The 18,376-nt window shown below is 37.8% G+C and overlaps 2 protein-coding genes across 2 annotated transcripts in view; one reads left to right on the forward strand and one right to left on the reverse strand.

Moving 5' to 3' along the window:
* Window positions 1-1,355, reverse strand: part of LOC107684715 (transcriptional activator protein Pur-alpha-like) — a 6,715-nt gene extending 5,360 nt beyond the window's left edge. The window contains exon 1 of the mRNA XM_016481056.1: window positions 1,156-1,355. Within this exon, the coding sequence (XP_016336542.1) occupies window positions 1,156-1,237 (82 nt within the window). The 5' untranslated portion in view covers window positions 1,238-1,355. The remainder of the gene's footprint in view (window positions 1-1,155) is intronic.
* A 2,974-nt stretch (window positions 1,356-4,329) lies between these two features.
* LOC107684713 (pro-neuregulin-2, membrane-bound isoform-like) overlaps window positions 4,330-18,376 on the forward strand; it is a 98,942-nt gene continuing 84,895 nt past the window's right edge. The window contains exon 1 of the mRNA XM_016481052.1: window positions 4,330-4,891. Coding sequence (XP_016336538.1) covers window positions 4,480-4,891 — 412 coding nt within the window. The 5' untranslated portion in view covers window positions 4,330-4,479. The remainder of the gene's footprint in view (window positions 4,892-18,376) is intronic.

Genomic DNA, 18,376 nt, shown 5'->3' on the forward strand with positions numbered 1-18,376 from the left:
CATCCATATTCCAACAGTACTATAACAAGAAATGTTCAGCTGAGAGAGCCTTGACGTGTTTTCCATGCAGGCATTTTAGTTTAGGTTTGTACAAGAGGTAATAAACAGAAAAAAAGGAATATTTACATGCAATTCTCCTCAGTCCTCAAATAAAGCAATAAGGAATATGCAGCGTTTATGCACGCCTTGAAAAACAAACACTGGAATACTGAAAATTACTGAAATTCAGAAATGCAATAATTAGATGGAATTAACGTACATTACCAGACCATTAATTTTTTTCAATGTTTAATGTTTCTCTAAAGACCGAGCACACTTTGAATACAACCAGCATTCATAAACATAGGGCCTGTATAGTTAGGAAAAAATTATAAAATGTATTCAGTTGCTTACACATATGCATGTCTATTCTAGCATATGCTTTATTAAATAAAGTTCATGTCTTTAATTTTTGTAATTCGAAGAGAGTTTAATATACAATAAAATAAAAATATAATAAATAAAATGCATTTAAACTATGTTTGCATTCCAGGCAAGTGTCTAAGATAAGTGTTTTCCCCCTGATTAAAAAATAAATAAATAATAATTAGCCTATATTACCTTGGGCTAAACATAAAAGTTAATGCTCCCTACTTTGTGTGGCCTGTTGCTTGCTAGAATGAAGAATGTCTTAACTGGTTATTCTTAATTGATACTGAACATTATGACATTTAAAACTTCTAATGCACGTGTAAACTACTTGACATGGGCCTATAACACAAGTGACAGTGCGTAAAAAAAGACACTGAGTGAAGGAAACAGGGACCGCCGACGCCAATTCATGAGCGTCACTTAAAGGTGTGCTTGTTTGTTTGGTCTAAGGTGAACTCTGTAAGCTTGAACTCAAAACAGTATGTCACAGTCACACTTAAATGGCACACTGGATTTGCCGCAACAGTCTGACAGCCTCGCTGTATGTCAGCACTGTAAACAGTTAACGAGTTTGCGCAATCAGTCTGTGATATCTGTCCACGGCTGCGAACATTAATTCCGTGGTTGTTATACTGACAAAAAAACAAGTATACCGCGGAATGCCATGAGATAAGATCGTAAAGTGCAGTGCTGTTGCCAAAGTCGCAGACCTCATAACGAGCGACGTGGTTCGGCATATCTTACCCCGCTTAGTCTGCAGGCAGAGCGTTAGCCCCCGTGCAAGCCCTTCGCAGTTGAACACTGTCAGAAACAAAGATGAAAACATGTAAGCCCCGAAGGCCTACTGTAAACACTGTCGCGGTACTGCTTCACCAATGCGCCGTTCACAAGATGGAACGAAAGAGCGAGTCGTGGCATGGAGACGGACGCACGCAGGAGCCCAACGCTGTGCGCGTGGAGTCTGATGTCAGCACGCTCAGCTGGGGAAAAGCAAATAGCTCTTGCGCCTCGCACTGTTGCTTTCGCGGTATTGCAGCCGAACTTGCCGCTTTAGCGGTTTTGATATTGGAGAATACTTCACATACATCTCATATGAAATGTATTATCCGTATTCTGAGTAGATTCGGTGTGCTATAAGCTGCAAGTATTGTAGAATCGAAAAACTAGTGTCACGATCAACTTTTTACAGGGTTGTTAAATTAAGTGTGTATGCGATGTAAGATGCACATGTGCTTTATTATCTTCCTTATGTCACTGTAGTTTCTCCTAGGCTCTTAAAGTTGTTGTTTTTTTTATGTTTTTGTTCTTTCTTTATTTTTGTTTTACCATATACATTTTATCATGCGAGTTCTACCAAAGTGGGATGTGTCAAAGAGCCCAGAAGGCCTTCACTTGTCTTGTTAACGAATGATACCTAAAATTAATTTTGGGGGGACACAAAACAAGATAAGATGCTTTGTTGAATTTACGGTGATTCATTTAACTACCATTTAAAAGGAGACTAACTTATTTAATAAAAAGTTGTTAGTGTTTAGAAAAGCGTGATTAAGATGTTTATCATGTTTGATATGATCAAATGGTTTATAGAGATAAGATGTGTAGCCTGCACGTGTCATGTTATCACGTGTACACTCGGACTGTGTCATGTCTTCATTTTCTGATTAATTTTAAGTGGTTGTACCCTGTAAAGACTAAAGAACAATTTCGTTAAACTCATATTTTACATTGTAGTTTAGTGTAATTTGGTCGGTGGGCGGTCGAGGGCAGCGCTGTTTCAGAACCATGGACAGTAACCGCCGAGTCTCGTCACTGCCTTTCTAAGGATCGATCCGTTTCGAATTTTGTCTTTAGTAGTGTGCCTGTGTAACCTACAAGTAATAAAGAGACTTGTAACTCCACCTCCACACTTCTGATATATATTTTTTTTCTTTTTACTAAAACATTTTATCAAAAGCTTTTTAATCCCCATGTTATGTCAATTCACTTTCAATAAAATATTTATTAATTAATTACTTTCTTTCATGTTTACCCTTTAAGGACAAGCGTCTCCTCTTTTAAATCCATTTAACCTTTTTTATGTTCGACACATTCGTAAATAGTCAACCCTGTTACAATGATTTTTATAGTAATCATCTCATTATTTAAAAGTAGATTTTTTCTACTTTTATTTTTTCTAACAAACACCTTGTAGTGTCATGACCTTGCACACGCTAAATGAGCTGTAAAACTGTCAACCCTATATTACAACGTCATAATAGTTTTCCTGATATAACTTGAAATGCATGGCACAATGCACCACTTTAACACTTAAAGACATTCTTTGTCTAATAGAATGTACAAAACAAATTTTACATTTCATTTATATCTTAATTATTTTATTTTTGTTTATTTATTTAATTATTTAATTAATTTATTGGTTAGGCCAAAGCTCAGTTTATTACAATGTTATCTTAAGGAAAGCATTCAGCATCCTACAAATAAGCAGTAAAAGCTCAGCAAAGGCCAGTTTATGAACTATCACCACTGTGCCTTGTGCAAAATCATAATCCCAAGTTACTCCAATTATGGGACACTGGTACTGTACACTGTTGTGTACGGTGTACTGTTCTTTAATTTAAAATGAAATACATTTAAAAGTTTGAGGGACTACAACTTGTGGTATTTATTACCCATGATTCCTCGCAGTCATCTTACATGTTAGAAAGTTGTTGTGGCTCTGTCTGCGTGCGCACAGAACAGCAGATGTCGCCCTTAGTGAAGTTGTAGCTACGCTCCTTTGCAGATATACAGGTTCAGCCTTCATTTAGTTAATGATTTATATATCGTTCCTAACCTGTTAAAGTCAAATATTGATATTTATCATCTCCTTTTAAACATTCCGTGTCTACCAACACTGTGTGTCTATCAATGCTTTACCATCTAGCGCACATATTTTGCGTTTGATGCACTCTGCTGCTACATTCGTGATGTTCCTTCATTTAATTTGTAAAAAATGTTCTCATTCGTCCAGGCATCAGCAATGCAGCAGATACCAGATGTAGCCTATGGATTTGATGCAACGCCTCACTATGATTTCTCTCTCTCTCTCTCTCTCTATCTGAGGCAGAACGGCGAATGTGACCTGAATGCAGGGCATGATTTAGTAATGGAATAAGACGCAAAAGTCATTCAAAGCTCATTCACTCGCACTGTTAGCCGTCGCGCTCAAAGCAGCGCAAACCACTGCGGTGCTCTAACGATTTACAGGAAGATTTGAGTCGGGCGCTTCCCTGCGCCATACATTCTGGTGTTTGTTTTTTCTTTTATTCCCCCACCCCCCCCCACCGACCCTTTTTCTTTTTTCTTTTTTCTTTTAAAGAAAAAAAACCCCGATGAGGATTGGCGATGGGAGAGATCATGGATTGACCATTTTTCTCGGGGTGTCGGAGACTAAAGACGCACACGCCGGCGCATGGGCGTTCGTTTCAGCACCCCAGCCGTGAATCTGCCGTTTGTGCGGGGAATTTTGCCCTGATAGATCGGGGTGGCGGATAGCGACGGGGCGCGAGGGATACGGCAACAGCGTTTTGTCACTACGAAAGCGGACTCTTACAACGTTTGTGCTGAGGGGATATCGAAAGTAGCCCTAAAAGTTTGCTGCAGCATTTCACATTCGACTGCAGTGGAAGATACTCAGCAGCCAGTAGCGAGTAGGGCGCTCACCACTGCAATTTCGGGGCAAAGACTGACTGGCGGCGTCTTGTAGATACCTGCTCGTGTCTTCGGAGGAGGCAGCGTCCACGACTTTCCCTGCATTTTACGCTGCGCTTCGGAAGAATGCAGTTGAGGGATCTGTATTAAACCAGCAGCATTACGCCGTTTCCGGTTCCCAGCTGGTGATTTCAGATTGCAAATCTATCGGAAAAAAGCAGTGGATCCCGATGGCATGGACACTTACGCAAGGTCTGCCGCGCCGCCGTGCTACTGGAGCATATTCGCAGTCTCTTCAGCCTTCAACCCAGCTCCGCCGCCATCGCCCCACAGCCCTGCCGCAACGCGACCACCGACCATCGAGCCAAAGCAGGCGGCATGAGGAGGCTTGATTCGGTACACTTATCCATGCTGCTCATCGGGGTCTCCTTCGCCTGCTACTCCCCGAGTCTGAATTCCCTGCAGGACCAGGCTTACAAATCCGCCGTGGTGATTGAGGGCAAGGTGCAGTCCGCGCCTCAGAACGTCTCAGCGGAGCCGTACAGTGTGGATGTCAAAGTCCTGGACTTGTGGCCGCGAAACAGCGGGGGTCTGGAGCGGGATCAGCTCGTCACCGTTGGGGAATTTGGCTCGGAGGCTCCGTGCACCAAAGTGAAGAAGAATCACATGTATATATTTTTCATGGACCCAACTGATGAACCCTTGGTTTTCAAAGCATCGTTTGCGCCCTTAGATACAAGTGGGAAGAACCTGAAAAAAGATGTTGGGAGGATCTTGTGTGAAAACTGCGGTAAGTTTATGCCCACAAAATGCTTGTGCAGGCTCTTGCAAATTGACACATTGACCGGCGGCTTCGATTGTATGCTTATTTGTGGTGCGGATGACATCCAAATGTTTAGTGTAAGTAACAGATGGGGGCTTGTGGGGCGTCTCTGCAGCAATATTGGGCAGGAATAAAACGCTTAAAGGTTTTTCATGCTATCTTCAGACATATGCAAAGACATATGCTGTAGTAACACGCGCGCTCGCTGCTCATTTGTAGGATACCGAATTCTTTCCTCAAGACAAAATTGTAATAAACTGAGCTAGCAGTGTTCATGGCGTAACCATTAGACCGGGCCCACAGCTTGTATGCTCGGATATGAAAGGGTATAGAAGGTCAGAACGACTCAGAATATCTTCTAAAAGTGGCCGTCAGGACCTAAAGCTCATTGCTCTGTTGGAATAGAAAGTTGCTGGTCTGCGCTTGTGTAATGGGCCTTTAGAACAACTGCACTGGGAGTGGAGCCTTTAAAACTCCACTCAGGACGCAGGGAATATCTTCCAGCCAACAGTTATGTCACCTGTTTGCACGCCGCATTCCTATTATCTTTTTATAATAAGAAATTAAAATTGTTCCCATCATTTTTCTTCATGATGGCATATTCCTCGAAAGCACATTTTAACCTTCAGTTATATGTTATAGCCTAGGCTACTTTTGATTCAAAGCGGCAACTCAAATCCCACTCTCACAATTGCAAAGAAAAGAAATGACACTGCATCTTTTCTCAGTGTTGTGACATAACTAGAAGGTGCTACCATTCTGTCAGTCATTAAGTTTCAGGACACCGTGTTTACCACAGGCCTATTGTCAGAGGGCTTCTTCTTGTAACGCGTTTAGATTGTCGCTGTCCAGGGTGCTGTACCGTCCTCTCCTCTTCGTATGAACGAGTACGAGAGAAACACTTCGTCTAAAAGAATGAGAATGGAAATATGCTGTTTATGTAACGTGCATATGTTAATTACTAAATTTTTAATTTCCATGAGTAACTTTTTTTCTTAGACATAATTTCTCATTCTTTGCTAGTCACTATCCCAGTGCAAGTAGCCTAACTATTCCATTGTTAACAATTAAAAAAATGTTGTCTATGGTAATTAAAATACAAACTGTTCACTTCTAAATATGAATTCCAATTGTTGCTGGTAGTTTTACTAATTCATTTTGTGCACAAACTAGCACGTATTTATTACACACTAGTGTCTATTCCATTTTTAATGGTGCTAGAAAGATTTCGAAATGACTATTTTGAATGCCTACTTTGTAGTGAAATATACAACAACTAAAAAAGGAACTGTAACTAAGGTGACTTTACACAACTTCTTTTAAGGCTGCTCTGTGCCTGCGCAAAGCCGCATAAAAGCCAGGCTAAATTATGCTTGCTCAGACCCACCTCAGCCCTTAGTATCAAAATAAACAATTGCTGTGTTTAATGCATTTATGCTACCTCTGAGCAGCATTAAACAGTCTATGTAAAGACACCTAAATGCCACTTCAGAGTTGCTTCTGTGCCACTTTTGCAGTGTAAATTTGGCACTAGAGAGCTGATGAATCTAACGTGTCTCATTAATTGGCTCTAGCATCTAATAAATTAGCACTAGCCTATACTATAGGTACTAGTAATGATTGAAATGATTTGAAAGGGTAGAAATGAGAGATTGAGTTCTTCTGAAGATAGTGATGAAAAAGTACAAGAGTCTAATAATGTGTTGACAGTGAAAAATATAATTTAATTTGTAGTAATTAAGGTGATGTAAGCATCACTAACTAGTTTTAAGGAATAAATGTTAAAACACTTACTACAATATGCTAGCACATGCAGCTTATGAGAGCATAGCAGACGGAGGCCTTGAACCAGAACTATCGTTTTGATTTTTCTAACCTCATCAATAAATTGAGAATCTTTTCCCACGGCTTCTTTTCAAAGATCAATGTGTGCTCGCTTGATGACTTTGCAGTGTACTCTCACAAGTGAATCTAACCTCTGCATTGAATTAACTTGTGTTGCAACATCATTATTTAAACCATTTGCTTTGCGATGAGACTGCAGTCTGCCATTCACTTACAGAATTTTGTTCTGTTCCGCATGATGCTTAAAGTGAACATACATGTTTGACCTGAAAGGGGTCTGCGAAAGATAATGGTCACGATCTGACCTCCACTGGCATGACTGCATGTCTCTATGGACAGAGTACGATTCAGACAGGAAGGCACAAGCTTTTCAAATATGTCAGGTCTGACGGTTGCCTCAAGTTTTGTAGATAAAAATATGTTTCTTCTTGTGTCCCTAATGGCTCAGCCTAGATTGAAAGCCTGTAAATGCAGGTATTTTGAAGAGTTTTTCTTGACTTTTTGTAGAGGGAGACCTACATATTACCCATGAGGAGTGAAAGGTGGGTGGGTGCCGTTGTGTAGTGTGTTACTCCTCCAAAATGTGTTTTGCAATAGATATGTAGTTAATTATGATTTTAAAATGATGACAGGGAAGTTTGTAGTATTTGATGTTCCTCATGATGTGTGATCCTGTCTTTCTCTTCCCCCTGTGTGGAGGTCACAGCTGCATTGAGGTGGCAGTCCAGAATATGCCGGTGGCTCAATATCATTGATTCGAAAGAGCTCTCGGGCAAAACTGCATGACACAGGACAAGAATAACAGCTGGTGATTGACATACACAGAGGGAAGGACTTACTTCATAGATGCATATGTTTTTTTAATAACTATATAAGGTCAAATCTAAAACGTGAAGGATTTTTTGGCCAGACCAAACGTAGAGATCCTGTCATAACAAAATCCTTGTGGATTCCTGAATGACATGGATAATTTACCTCAGTAAAATAATGCATGATTCAAAAGGCTGTAACAAGTGAACTGCCTGAGGAGATTTAGTAATAATTAGCCACATATCTCAGCTACAAGCTGGATTCGGCTCTGAGAAGGAAATTGATGACTGCTGTCCTATTGCTGGACATTCAGGGTGGGTTGTCATCATTTTAAATGGGGTAATGGCCATGTTAAAACACTAGTTTTATAAACTTGGTCATATTTAGGATACTAAAGCTGGATTATGCACTCTCTCCAGCATGGCCCACTTTTCCATAGATCCAAGAAAAGAAAATCTCTCTCTGCAGCTCGCCCACACATATTCCCTTCAGACAAACAGGCCTTAGCTCAGAATGCTTTTCATGAGCTGGACACAAGCAATCGGTGAAAACCAGCCAGTTTTGTTGCATTCGGATTATAAAACAATCCAATATTGATATGGTTTAGTAAGAAATTGTTGGAAAAAAAGTGCAGTTTGGCTGAAATGCAATAAAGCATCATCTTGCCTTAAAGGGATAGTTCATCCGAAAATAAAAAGTCTGCCATCATTTAATATCTCAGGTTTTTTTTTGTCCATGCAATGAAAGTCAGTCGGATCTAATGTTGTTTTGTTCCCCACTGACTTTCATTGTATGGACAAAAACAGTTTAAACACTCTTTAAATGATCTTATTTAGTGTTCTTAAAGGGATAGTTCACCCAAAAATGAAAAGTCTGCTATCATTTAATATCTTTGATGTGTTTTGGTCTCCACTGATTTTCATTGCATGGACAAAGAGAGTTGAAACACTTTAAAACATTCATTGTTTATGTTCTTAGAAGGATAGTTCCCCCAAAAATGAAACTTCTAAAATAAGCTATTCTGAAGAAAGTTGGTTGCCAATCAGTCAAACAGTTTTGGTGACCACTGATGTCCATTTCTCATACATATTATTATATTATATTATATTATATTATATTATATTTTTTAAAACGTGCCATGATTTATATCACAAGACTTCATGTTACCATGTACATTCTCTTATTTAAAGAAGCCGGTCTCTGCTGGGATAGGTTTTGTTTTACTTCAAGCACAATAATAACTATTTCAGGCCTGGAGCGATGCAATATGAGCCACATATAGTTTGCATCTGAAATGCAATTTGATTGATTAAAACTGGAGATCAAAAATTAGTACGTCTTGTACATTTGCAGTTGTAAATTAGGTTTTCAGGAAAACTATCTACTGTAGTTTTATGAAGTAGGTTTACATTCCTATGTAGAAAAAAGCAATTAATTCTTAATAACATAATTCATAGTTATGTTTCTTCAACATCAATTTATGGCAGCTGAATAGCCTGTCCATGTGGTCCGTCCCTTTGAGCACCGGCTGTTGAATGACTGCTGTGAGTGACTCTCGGGTGAAAGCAGCGGTGTGAATCGACTGACTGAAGGTGGAATATCGAAGATGGGCTTCCCATCAATCCTGGTCACGCATGATGATAAATGTTTGTGTAGGTTGCTCTGCATCCTCCCTCTTGAGATAGATTCACACACTTCATCGCTGTTGTACGGAGCGTAGGGCTGACATGAGACATATGAAGCAGGCCTCCAGTGGTCTCCAGCATGTCAGCTGTACTCCGGGACACATGTTGTTACCTAGACTTAAATACTGCATGATAATCGCTTTCAGCTCCCAGTCCTGCTCTCTGGATCTGCGTATTTCAGCAGTTTGCTTCAAATTTGGTATGTTTAGATGGAAGGAAATCAGATTATTCTTATGCAGGATAAGAGCCATTGCTTGATTTATATTGCAAAGAGTATCTGTCTGATTATATAATTTACGGAATATAATTTTTTTAAAATATTTTGAAAGCATACAATATAGAATTTGATTTTTCTTTTAAAATTTGAATCCTATCTGCTTGAAAACTGTTTTTCACGGCCGCGGTAAATATTGCAATTGCACCTCTCTATTGATGGGTGTTCAAAGGTAACCATGTGTTCAGACTAAAGAAATTGCTAAATTTTTTTATTTAAAATCAATGTTTAATAAAAAAAAACACAATTTAAAAACATATTTAAATGATGAATAATTGTTATTTTATTTTATTTTAGAGTTGAGGCTCTAAAAGTCACCATTAAATCAAATCGACAATTCTTATTTTTATTTTATTACATTTTTATGGAGTGTTGCAGTGGTTATTATACATGATTATTCTGTGCACAATATTATTAAAAAAGGCAAAAAAACAAAGCAAAACAAAACAAATAAAGATATAATCCACTCAATTCCAATTGCACAAAATCAAGTTATTTCTCTCTCTCTCTCCCTCTCTCTCTCTCTCTCTCTCTTTCTTTTCCTCAAGAAGCCATTTCACTTTGACATACATAAGATGGAATTTCTGTTATATATATATATACATATAATAATTTTTTTTTTGTCTGCTGCTCTTGACCTCACAACTCATGGAAAGTGGCTAATAAAGAGATTGTGATGGGGCACGTTCATGCAGTGTCATCAGCCAATCAGTATTATCATAGCATAATTTTCCTGCAGCTCCAAAGTCATTAGTCACATGACATTTTGCTCAGGTGATTGATTCAAAACAACCTGGCAGCAAAACCGAGTCACCATGAGCAAGGCTGGCAGTCATGTATTTCTGCAGAGTCCTGTGCCAGCCAAGCAAGTGCCAATGAGATGAGCAGCAATACTAACAATTAGTTTCCCCCAGATATTACAGAGTCAGACCTCCTTGCTTGAGTGCTACTGAGACAATCAGTTACCAAGAATGGACTCAGTGTATAGTGAAAGAGCAATCTTGACTGTTTGGCCCATGTGCATTCTGTCTGTTTTCCTCTTGAACCTTCTGCCAGCTCATATCTCTTCATATAGCCCTCTTGAGCACTCTCATTCCATCGCCCTGTGCTTCAGTTACAATCCACCTTCTGTCTTCACAAGCTGTAAGTGTCTCACAATGTGATATCAACATCCACACAGAACAGTAGACAGTTCAGAGCTTCACTATTTAGTGAACAAACACATCAACTACAGAATGCTGTAGTTCTCTGTGAATCAGTTGTGTACTGCATGATCTGTATGGATTTTACGTTTGCATACAGTGGCTCCTAAAATTATTGTGACACTTAGACACGCATAGTTCAAATGAAAATTCTGTCATCATTTACTCACAAGTTGTTCCAAGCCTGTATGACTTTCTTTATTGTGTGGAACACAATATAATATATTTTGAAGAATGTTGGTAACCAAACAGTTGCTGGTAGCCAGTGACTTCCATAGTATTTTTTCCCTACTATGGAAGTCACTGGCTATCAACATTCTTCAAAATATTGTCTTATGTGTTCAACGTATGTACAACAATTTTCATTTTTGGGCTGGACTATACCCTATTCAGACATATAAAATATCTGAATGCCATTACATTATATAACTAAGTCACCCAACAAAGTTATTTGGTATTTGTTTTTTTGAGACTTGTTTAAAAGTTTTGGGTCAGTAAGAAAATAAATACTTCTATTTATCACAAGTGATGAAGACCTTTACCTTATTACTTACTAACTAACTAACTGACTGACTAACTGACTGACTAACTAACTAACTAACTAACTAAATAAATAAATATATAAACGTAATGGCTGCAGAAAATTCAGTTTAGTTTCAAACCTTTTTTTCCTAAGTAGTTTTGCACGCTGTTAAAGTTGATGACACTCTGTAAAGTGGCTCCTAAAATTATTGTGACACTTAGACACGCATAGTTCAAATGAAAATTCTGTCATCATTTACTCACAAGTTGTTCCAAGCCTGTATGACTTTCTTTATTGTGTGGAACACAATATAATATATTTTGAAGAATGTTGGTAACCAAACAGTTGCTGGTAGCCAGTGACTTCCATAGTATTTTTTCCCTACTATGGAAGTCACTGGCTATCAACATTCTTCAAAATATTGTCTTATGTGTTCAACGTATGTACAACAATTTTCATTTTTGGGCTGGACTATACCCTATTCAGACATATAAAATATCTGAATGCCATTACATTATATAACTAAGTCACCCAACAAAGTTATTTGGTATTTGTTTTTTTGAGACTTGTTTAAAAGTTTTGGGTCAGTAAGAAAATAAATACTTCTATTTATCACAAGTGATGAAGACCTTTACCTTATTACTTACTAACTAACTAACTGACTGACTAACTGACTGACTAACTAACTAACTAACTAACTAAATAAATAAATATATAAACGTAATGGCTGCAGAAAATTCAGTTTAGTTTCAAACTTTTTTTTCCTAAGTAGTTTTGCATGCTGTTAAAGTTGATGACACTCTGTAAAAGAGTGTTTTTAATCAAAATTCAGAGTGGGTACTCTAGATCTCTAACATTGGAGTCATTTTTCATGGGTTACAGTATCCATTGTTCGTAATGTTGACTTACCTGATAAAATAAACATGACCATGAACAGTGATCGTACTACAAAAGGGCGCAATGTTAGTTATATGTTATATACTGTTGTCAATCGTTCAATCTATCTTTAACAAGGGCTACCCTGTTATATTTAAAGTTTTTAATGTGCTGGGAATAAATTAATCCCATAATAAAGAACGACTACCATTAACACAAGTGGCGCATCATTTTGCAGAAAATGCTGACTTGCACGATGGTTAACTCCTCTGCGTTCCTTCCCCTCGAAGGTAATAATTTCTGGCTTTAAACACAGTATCTGTGACAAAAGAGACCTTGCTGGGTTACAGTAGTGGCAGAGCTGCCCATCGTGTGATAAATTTAAAGATCTCTGAAAATAGGCCCACAGGGATTGGATTGTCTGCTGAGTGTTACGAAGGGAAAGACGCGGCAGAGACAAGCCTGTGTAATACCTTGTAATTGACGAGCTGTAAATCTGAGTCAGGGTGTTTTAGGCTCCAGCTGTAAAGGCAGTTGAGTGTGAGCAGCGTGTTTTTATTGGAACTCAATGTACTGGTGCACTGTGACCATTTGAGAGAGAAACTGTACACTATTTATGAGTTAACTGCATATTTATGTAGGCAATGAGAACACGTTTTGCAAATTACTTTTAAGTGCCTAGTACATGCTTCTTTACCCATATGGGTAATAAATACAGGCAAGATGTCATGCGTGGGCACAGCAAAATATCTGGAGTCAGGATGAGTTTTAGCGTTTTACTTTCTCAAAGAAGTTGTTATGTGCAAAGGAAAAATTCTAAAGAAAATAATAAATGATTTTATTATTAAATTCAGAACAAATACTTATGCTATATTTGAAATAGATATGTGAAGTAGAATAGAATAGATCTTTGCTCACTGATTGTCTCTTTTTGACTGTCTGGGATTTTTCCACAGAAGAAGGCATCACATTCACCACTTAGAGGCAGTATATGAACAGGATTCTTACAGCCCCAAAAATATTACAAACAGGGCAAAGTGTTTGCACCCTGCAAACGTGGTGTGACTATGGTGTTACTCTCATCAGGTCTGACATTAACATGCTGGGTAATCGTGGCTAATCACCAATGTTTAAACTGCTCTAATGCACAAATTAATCTTGCGCCTCATTGTCTTGCCACATAGAATAACATTTAAACTCTCTGAAACATTTGGTATCTGTCATATGTGAAAAGGCACGTCTGTAAGTCATTAGGGGTCTAAATAATGAAGCTCCTGGAACCTTGTACCGTTTGCTATGAATCTCTTCTTCTTAAACCGCAGAGAATCCATCCCTGGGGCATGATGGTCTCAATTCCCACCCAATACTCATCAACTGCATGTCAGGCAATTGTTCTGGCAATAGTTGATGCTATAATATACAAACAGGCATTTCTGCTAATGCTTTGGCAATTTACTCTACTGTTCAACAGTTTGAGGATGGTAAGTTTTTGTAAATGTCTTGGATAGAAGTCTCTTATGCTCATCAAGGCTGAATTTATTTGATAAAAAAATGCAGCAAAACAGTAATACTGTGAAAAATTACTATATAAAACAACTCTTCTGTTTTGAAATGTAATTTATTATTATAATGAATTTATAATAATTTAAGAATTAAATAATTTGAGTCTTAAGTGTCACATGATCCTTCAGGAATCATTAGTATGCTGATTTGGTGCTCAAGAAGCGTTATTATTATTATGATTATCTATGTTGAAAGCAGTTTTTGCTGCTTAGTATTTGTGAAAACAGTGATACATTTTTTTTCAGGATGTCAGGATTGTCGCTTTTGATCAATTTTTAAAGTATTTATTTTTTTTCCTCACAAAAACAAACAAACAAACAAACAAACTAGTGTATGCTGTGTTACGGATTTTCATATTTGGATCTAGTAGGTCAGACATCCAATTTGAATGACATTTATATAATCTAGAGACCAATTTTTAAAGAATTTTAATTAATTGAATCATTCGTCAGATATGAGGTAATAAATTTTTCAGGCGTGGTTTATAATGACAAATTGACCTCTATATTGTGAGTCAAAGTGATGTTGAAATTTGCCACCAAAACAACTGTATCCACAGGATCTATTCTTGCGAATTTGGCCATTGTGGTCATTTAATCAAATTTTTCAGTCTGTTCAGACTTGATTGTTGCTTGTGGTTATATTTGCACTTGGCTTTAATATTCCAAATGCTTGTTTAGATTAATTCAGCTTATTCAGTTAAGCTAGCAGGTTGATGATAAGAGACGTGTATTTGTATGGCGCGCAATAAGCAGTTACTTAGCCGCAGCTGGCATGAAAACTGACATCACTATTAGAGGAAGCAGCGATCATCGGAGGTGATCTGGCAAATATTAGTTTTAACTGAACTTGTGGCCCCCTTTTTCACAAGACCTTCACAGGGAAAATAAACTGAGGGGCTGCTTGAATGTTTAGCTGGGAGTATTTGGGTGGAGGGGCGTCAGGAGTAGACATTTTTTGTGTTAGTCTTTGCTGTTTGCTATTAAAATATTTTCTGTTGCATTCTGAAAAATTCCAACATGGAATCGGTTCAAGAATGAAACTTTCAGCCTATAGAATTACATTGGTATTCACTTTTGGATCAACTAATCCTCTTGGAAAGCATCACTAGTATCACTGCACGCATAGCCCGCAGTGTGACTTGAAAGCTATAGATTGCTCAAAGCATTATTATCATTTCCTGCCCTGTTGCAATGTTTATTTCCTTATTTTCTCTTATGGGAAATTCCCTGTATTATCCCTTGTACAGGATTGATTATTCTATGGAAAGGTAGTCATGCTTGTTTATGCCTGTGATGATATTTAGCATTATTCTAGATGTGACATTTGTTCTTAAGTGTAGACTAAACCCAGCTGTCCATCTACTCTGCTATTTATTGGCCTACATACAAACTGGGCTTCTCGATCAAGGTCCCATATGCTCAAACGCTCCATGTCATCTTCACTAAAAATAATGTTTTGCTTGATCCCTGCCTCGAGCGCATTTTCCTCTGTAGTAAATAATGTATCTGGTGCACATGTAATGTAGGCGCACATGTGACAGGGGAAGGATGTCATGACAGGTCAGGTGGTCACAGTGCATGAACTCAAGTTTTCATGCTGTATGAGGACGAGTCAATGACATGACACTCTTTTTTTAATCTATTAGTTTATTTAAAAAAATGGCAGGGTGATGCAACTCATTAAAAGAATCAAATTCTTGAAAGGAAAACCTTATGAAGTAGCTTGGAAAAATCTTCTATGATTATTATTATTATTATTTGTTTATAAAATAATGTTTTAACAAAGCTGATTCACTGCTTATTAATATTTGTCTTGTCTGCAAAATCAAAATCATGTGGTATGACTTTCACAAAGAAACATGTAGAGAAAAACTACATTGGAAATGATAACTTAGAGAGACACATGTAAACCCTCATGACTGTGTGTTATGGTCAATAAGTCACAGAAATATCATAGAGCATTAGAAATATTATAATGCAATCTATTTATGACAAGGCAAGGTTAGTTTATGTAGTAAAATGTCATGAAATTTATGAATGAGTTAAAAATTTCTACAAAAAATAAATAAAACTTTTACATTTACCCTAAACTATATATGAGAAAAAAGTCAGTGTGTACATTTATGAGTTTATGGAAAATGTGTTATTATTTTGTACTTTGAAGTTTTTCAGACCATGGATATATTATAAAGATATATTATATTTTTTTTAATATTTTGAATTAGTTTTTATTTTTGGATTTTCCATTTTCATTTTCATTTTAGTTAAAGTTTTAGTACATTTTTTTTTATTTTTATTTTTTCCAAGTAACAAGTAAAGTTTTTTTTAGTTAGTTAACTATAATAACCCTGGTTCGAAACTTTCCTTCCTTTTAAAATATTTCCTTTCCTTTATCATGGACACTCTTTAATGTCATTGACCCTGGCTACAAACACAGTCTCTTCTCTGATCGGAGTGAAGAACATTCAGTATGGTTTTTCTCCTCCGTCATTATCCAAACACAGAGCCTTCCAATAAGGCCTAGTAGTTTACAGCCTTGACGGCAAGGAGAAAAGGAGTGAGATGTAGAAGGAGAGGAGTGTATGAGATGTAAATAAGAGAGAAAGAGAGAGGGACAGATTGTAGTTGAATGGAAAGATTTGCCCCTCTGCTTTCCGCCTAGAAGCTGCTCATCAACTATTCATCAGTAAGTCTCTGCACTTTCCCACTGCAGTATGGCATGTGTACAGTCCTGCCACTCTGGACTCATGCGTAGTGTGCGGCTAAAGGACACCCGGGAGGCGTCCTCCTGCTGCACCTGCATGTCCCTGGGCTCAGACCACATACATGCTGCTCTGCACACGTCTGCAGGACTCTGCAGCATCTGTAGCCTGATCAGCAAATGTCTAACTTGTCATTACCGGAGGCCTATTAATATGATGCCACGGTTGCTAAAGACACGGGCTGTGTTTCTGTAAACAATTCCTTGAATAGCTGGTGCTTGAAAAGCTCTTATTGTATTGTATGCAAACTATTAGGAATATTTGTATGCTTTTGCATAATGTAGTGTGCATGTTCTTACATTTGACATATGAAATAATCATAGCAGCAGTCATGTAGTTGGACAGGAATACTTCACTGATATTTACAGTACATATGTCCTGTTTTGTGGACACCATGGTGCAATAGTTAACATGTGATCAATGTGGGTGATCACAAGGTTGTGTTGTCTTATTGCATTATATGTGTCCGCTTTCTCAACCACCACCACAAAAAAAAGAAAGAAACCTGTCACTTTTGATTTTCCCAGTTGGATCTTTCAGGTCACCCTGAAGCAACCTAGGCCAAGTTCAGGGATGAATTTACTCATCAGCAAAACATAATTCATGTTGTATCTCATGCTGATTAAAATAAATTGGTTGGTTGACTGGTTTTATTCTAGGCTTGAATGTGTTTATGGGGTGCATTCTAACATGTGTTGATGCTTAGTTTAAAAAAAAACGTAATTTACCTTTAATCCACACCACTCTGTTACAGTACGGCAACTGCACGCGCGTCCATGTATAGCACTTCTCATAGCTATGTTAAAATAAGTGTATACATGGAATAGAGCTGAGCGGATGATCTGAATGAGAGAGAGAGAGAGAGCAGGGGCATAAATTTCGTCATAAAAGAACCGCTGCTTTAGAACATTGATTTTGAAACTTGTGAATCCATTAGAATCGTTAGAAGACAGAATCGTGATTCATATATGAATAGACTTTTACGTCCACCCCTAGTTATCTCTTCCTCTTCTCTAAAGCAGCGCAGTATGGCCTCGCCCCCTTCGTTGCGTGTTCCCGGGGGTGGGGTTTATCAGGGTTTGTGATGTCACGAACCCGGGAAGTAACTCGTTGTAGTCCCTACGAGCCGTTTTTTTGTAGGCATTAAACTGCCATAATTTTAAAAGATGATATCTCCGTTTGCATTGAACTTTCAACTTCGTAACTTTGCAGATATTATTTATGCTCAAACAGCAACATTACACACTAACGTAAAAAAGTGAAATCGCAATCAACCACCCCTTTAAATCCTTTGTCAGTTTTTGTGCGTCTTTCACTGTTGTATAGCTACTTCTTGTCAACATTGTCAGATATGTATAAAAACATTTTAAATATCAGGAAAAATCAATGCCAGTCTTCATCCCAAAGCTCCTCTTTCCATATTTCACGTGGCAGAGACATGTCGTGGTTATTTTGTCAACACCTCAAGATTAAAGACTTAATGAGTTTGAAACCATACCTTAGTCTCAGTTCATTCATTAATTGAAGTGGATGCTAAATTTGTCAAAATTTATGATGAATATTTTTCACATATTGTCACAGATACAAAAATATGCTATTTGGAAATGGTAGAAGCAGCAGGAGACTGCAGCCTAAAATAGCCTTTTTGTCTTATTACTCAGGAACAAAAGATATCTATACTTCAAACATCTCAAGACAACCATTTTTGGATCCACAGATTTCTGTGGATTTTCCTCCAAGATCCATGCTGAAAAAAACAAGCAGGTTCTCTCTGGGCCTGATCATAGACAGACTCATCCCTGGGGTTTGAACCTGCAAACTTTGGTTTACCAGCTCAGTAGTTATTTGCTCATAAAACTGAGCATGTCTAACCAATAGCTCCATAACATACATGTTGTATTGTGTTTCTG

Source organism: Sinocyclocheilus anshuiensis, unplaced genomic scaffold, assembly GCF_001515605.1.
Source record: "Sinocyclocheilus anshuiensis isolate Anshui unplaced genomic scaffold, SAMN03320099.WGS_v1.1 scaffold509, whole genome shotgun sequence".
NCBI lineage: Eukaryota > Metazoa > Chordata > Actinopteri > Cypriniformes > Cyprinidae > Sinocyclocheilus > Sinocyclocheilus anshuiensis.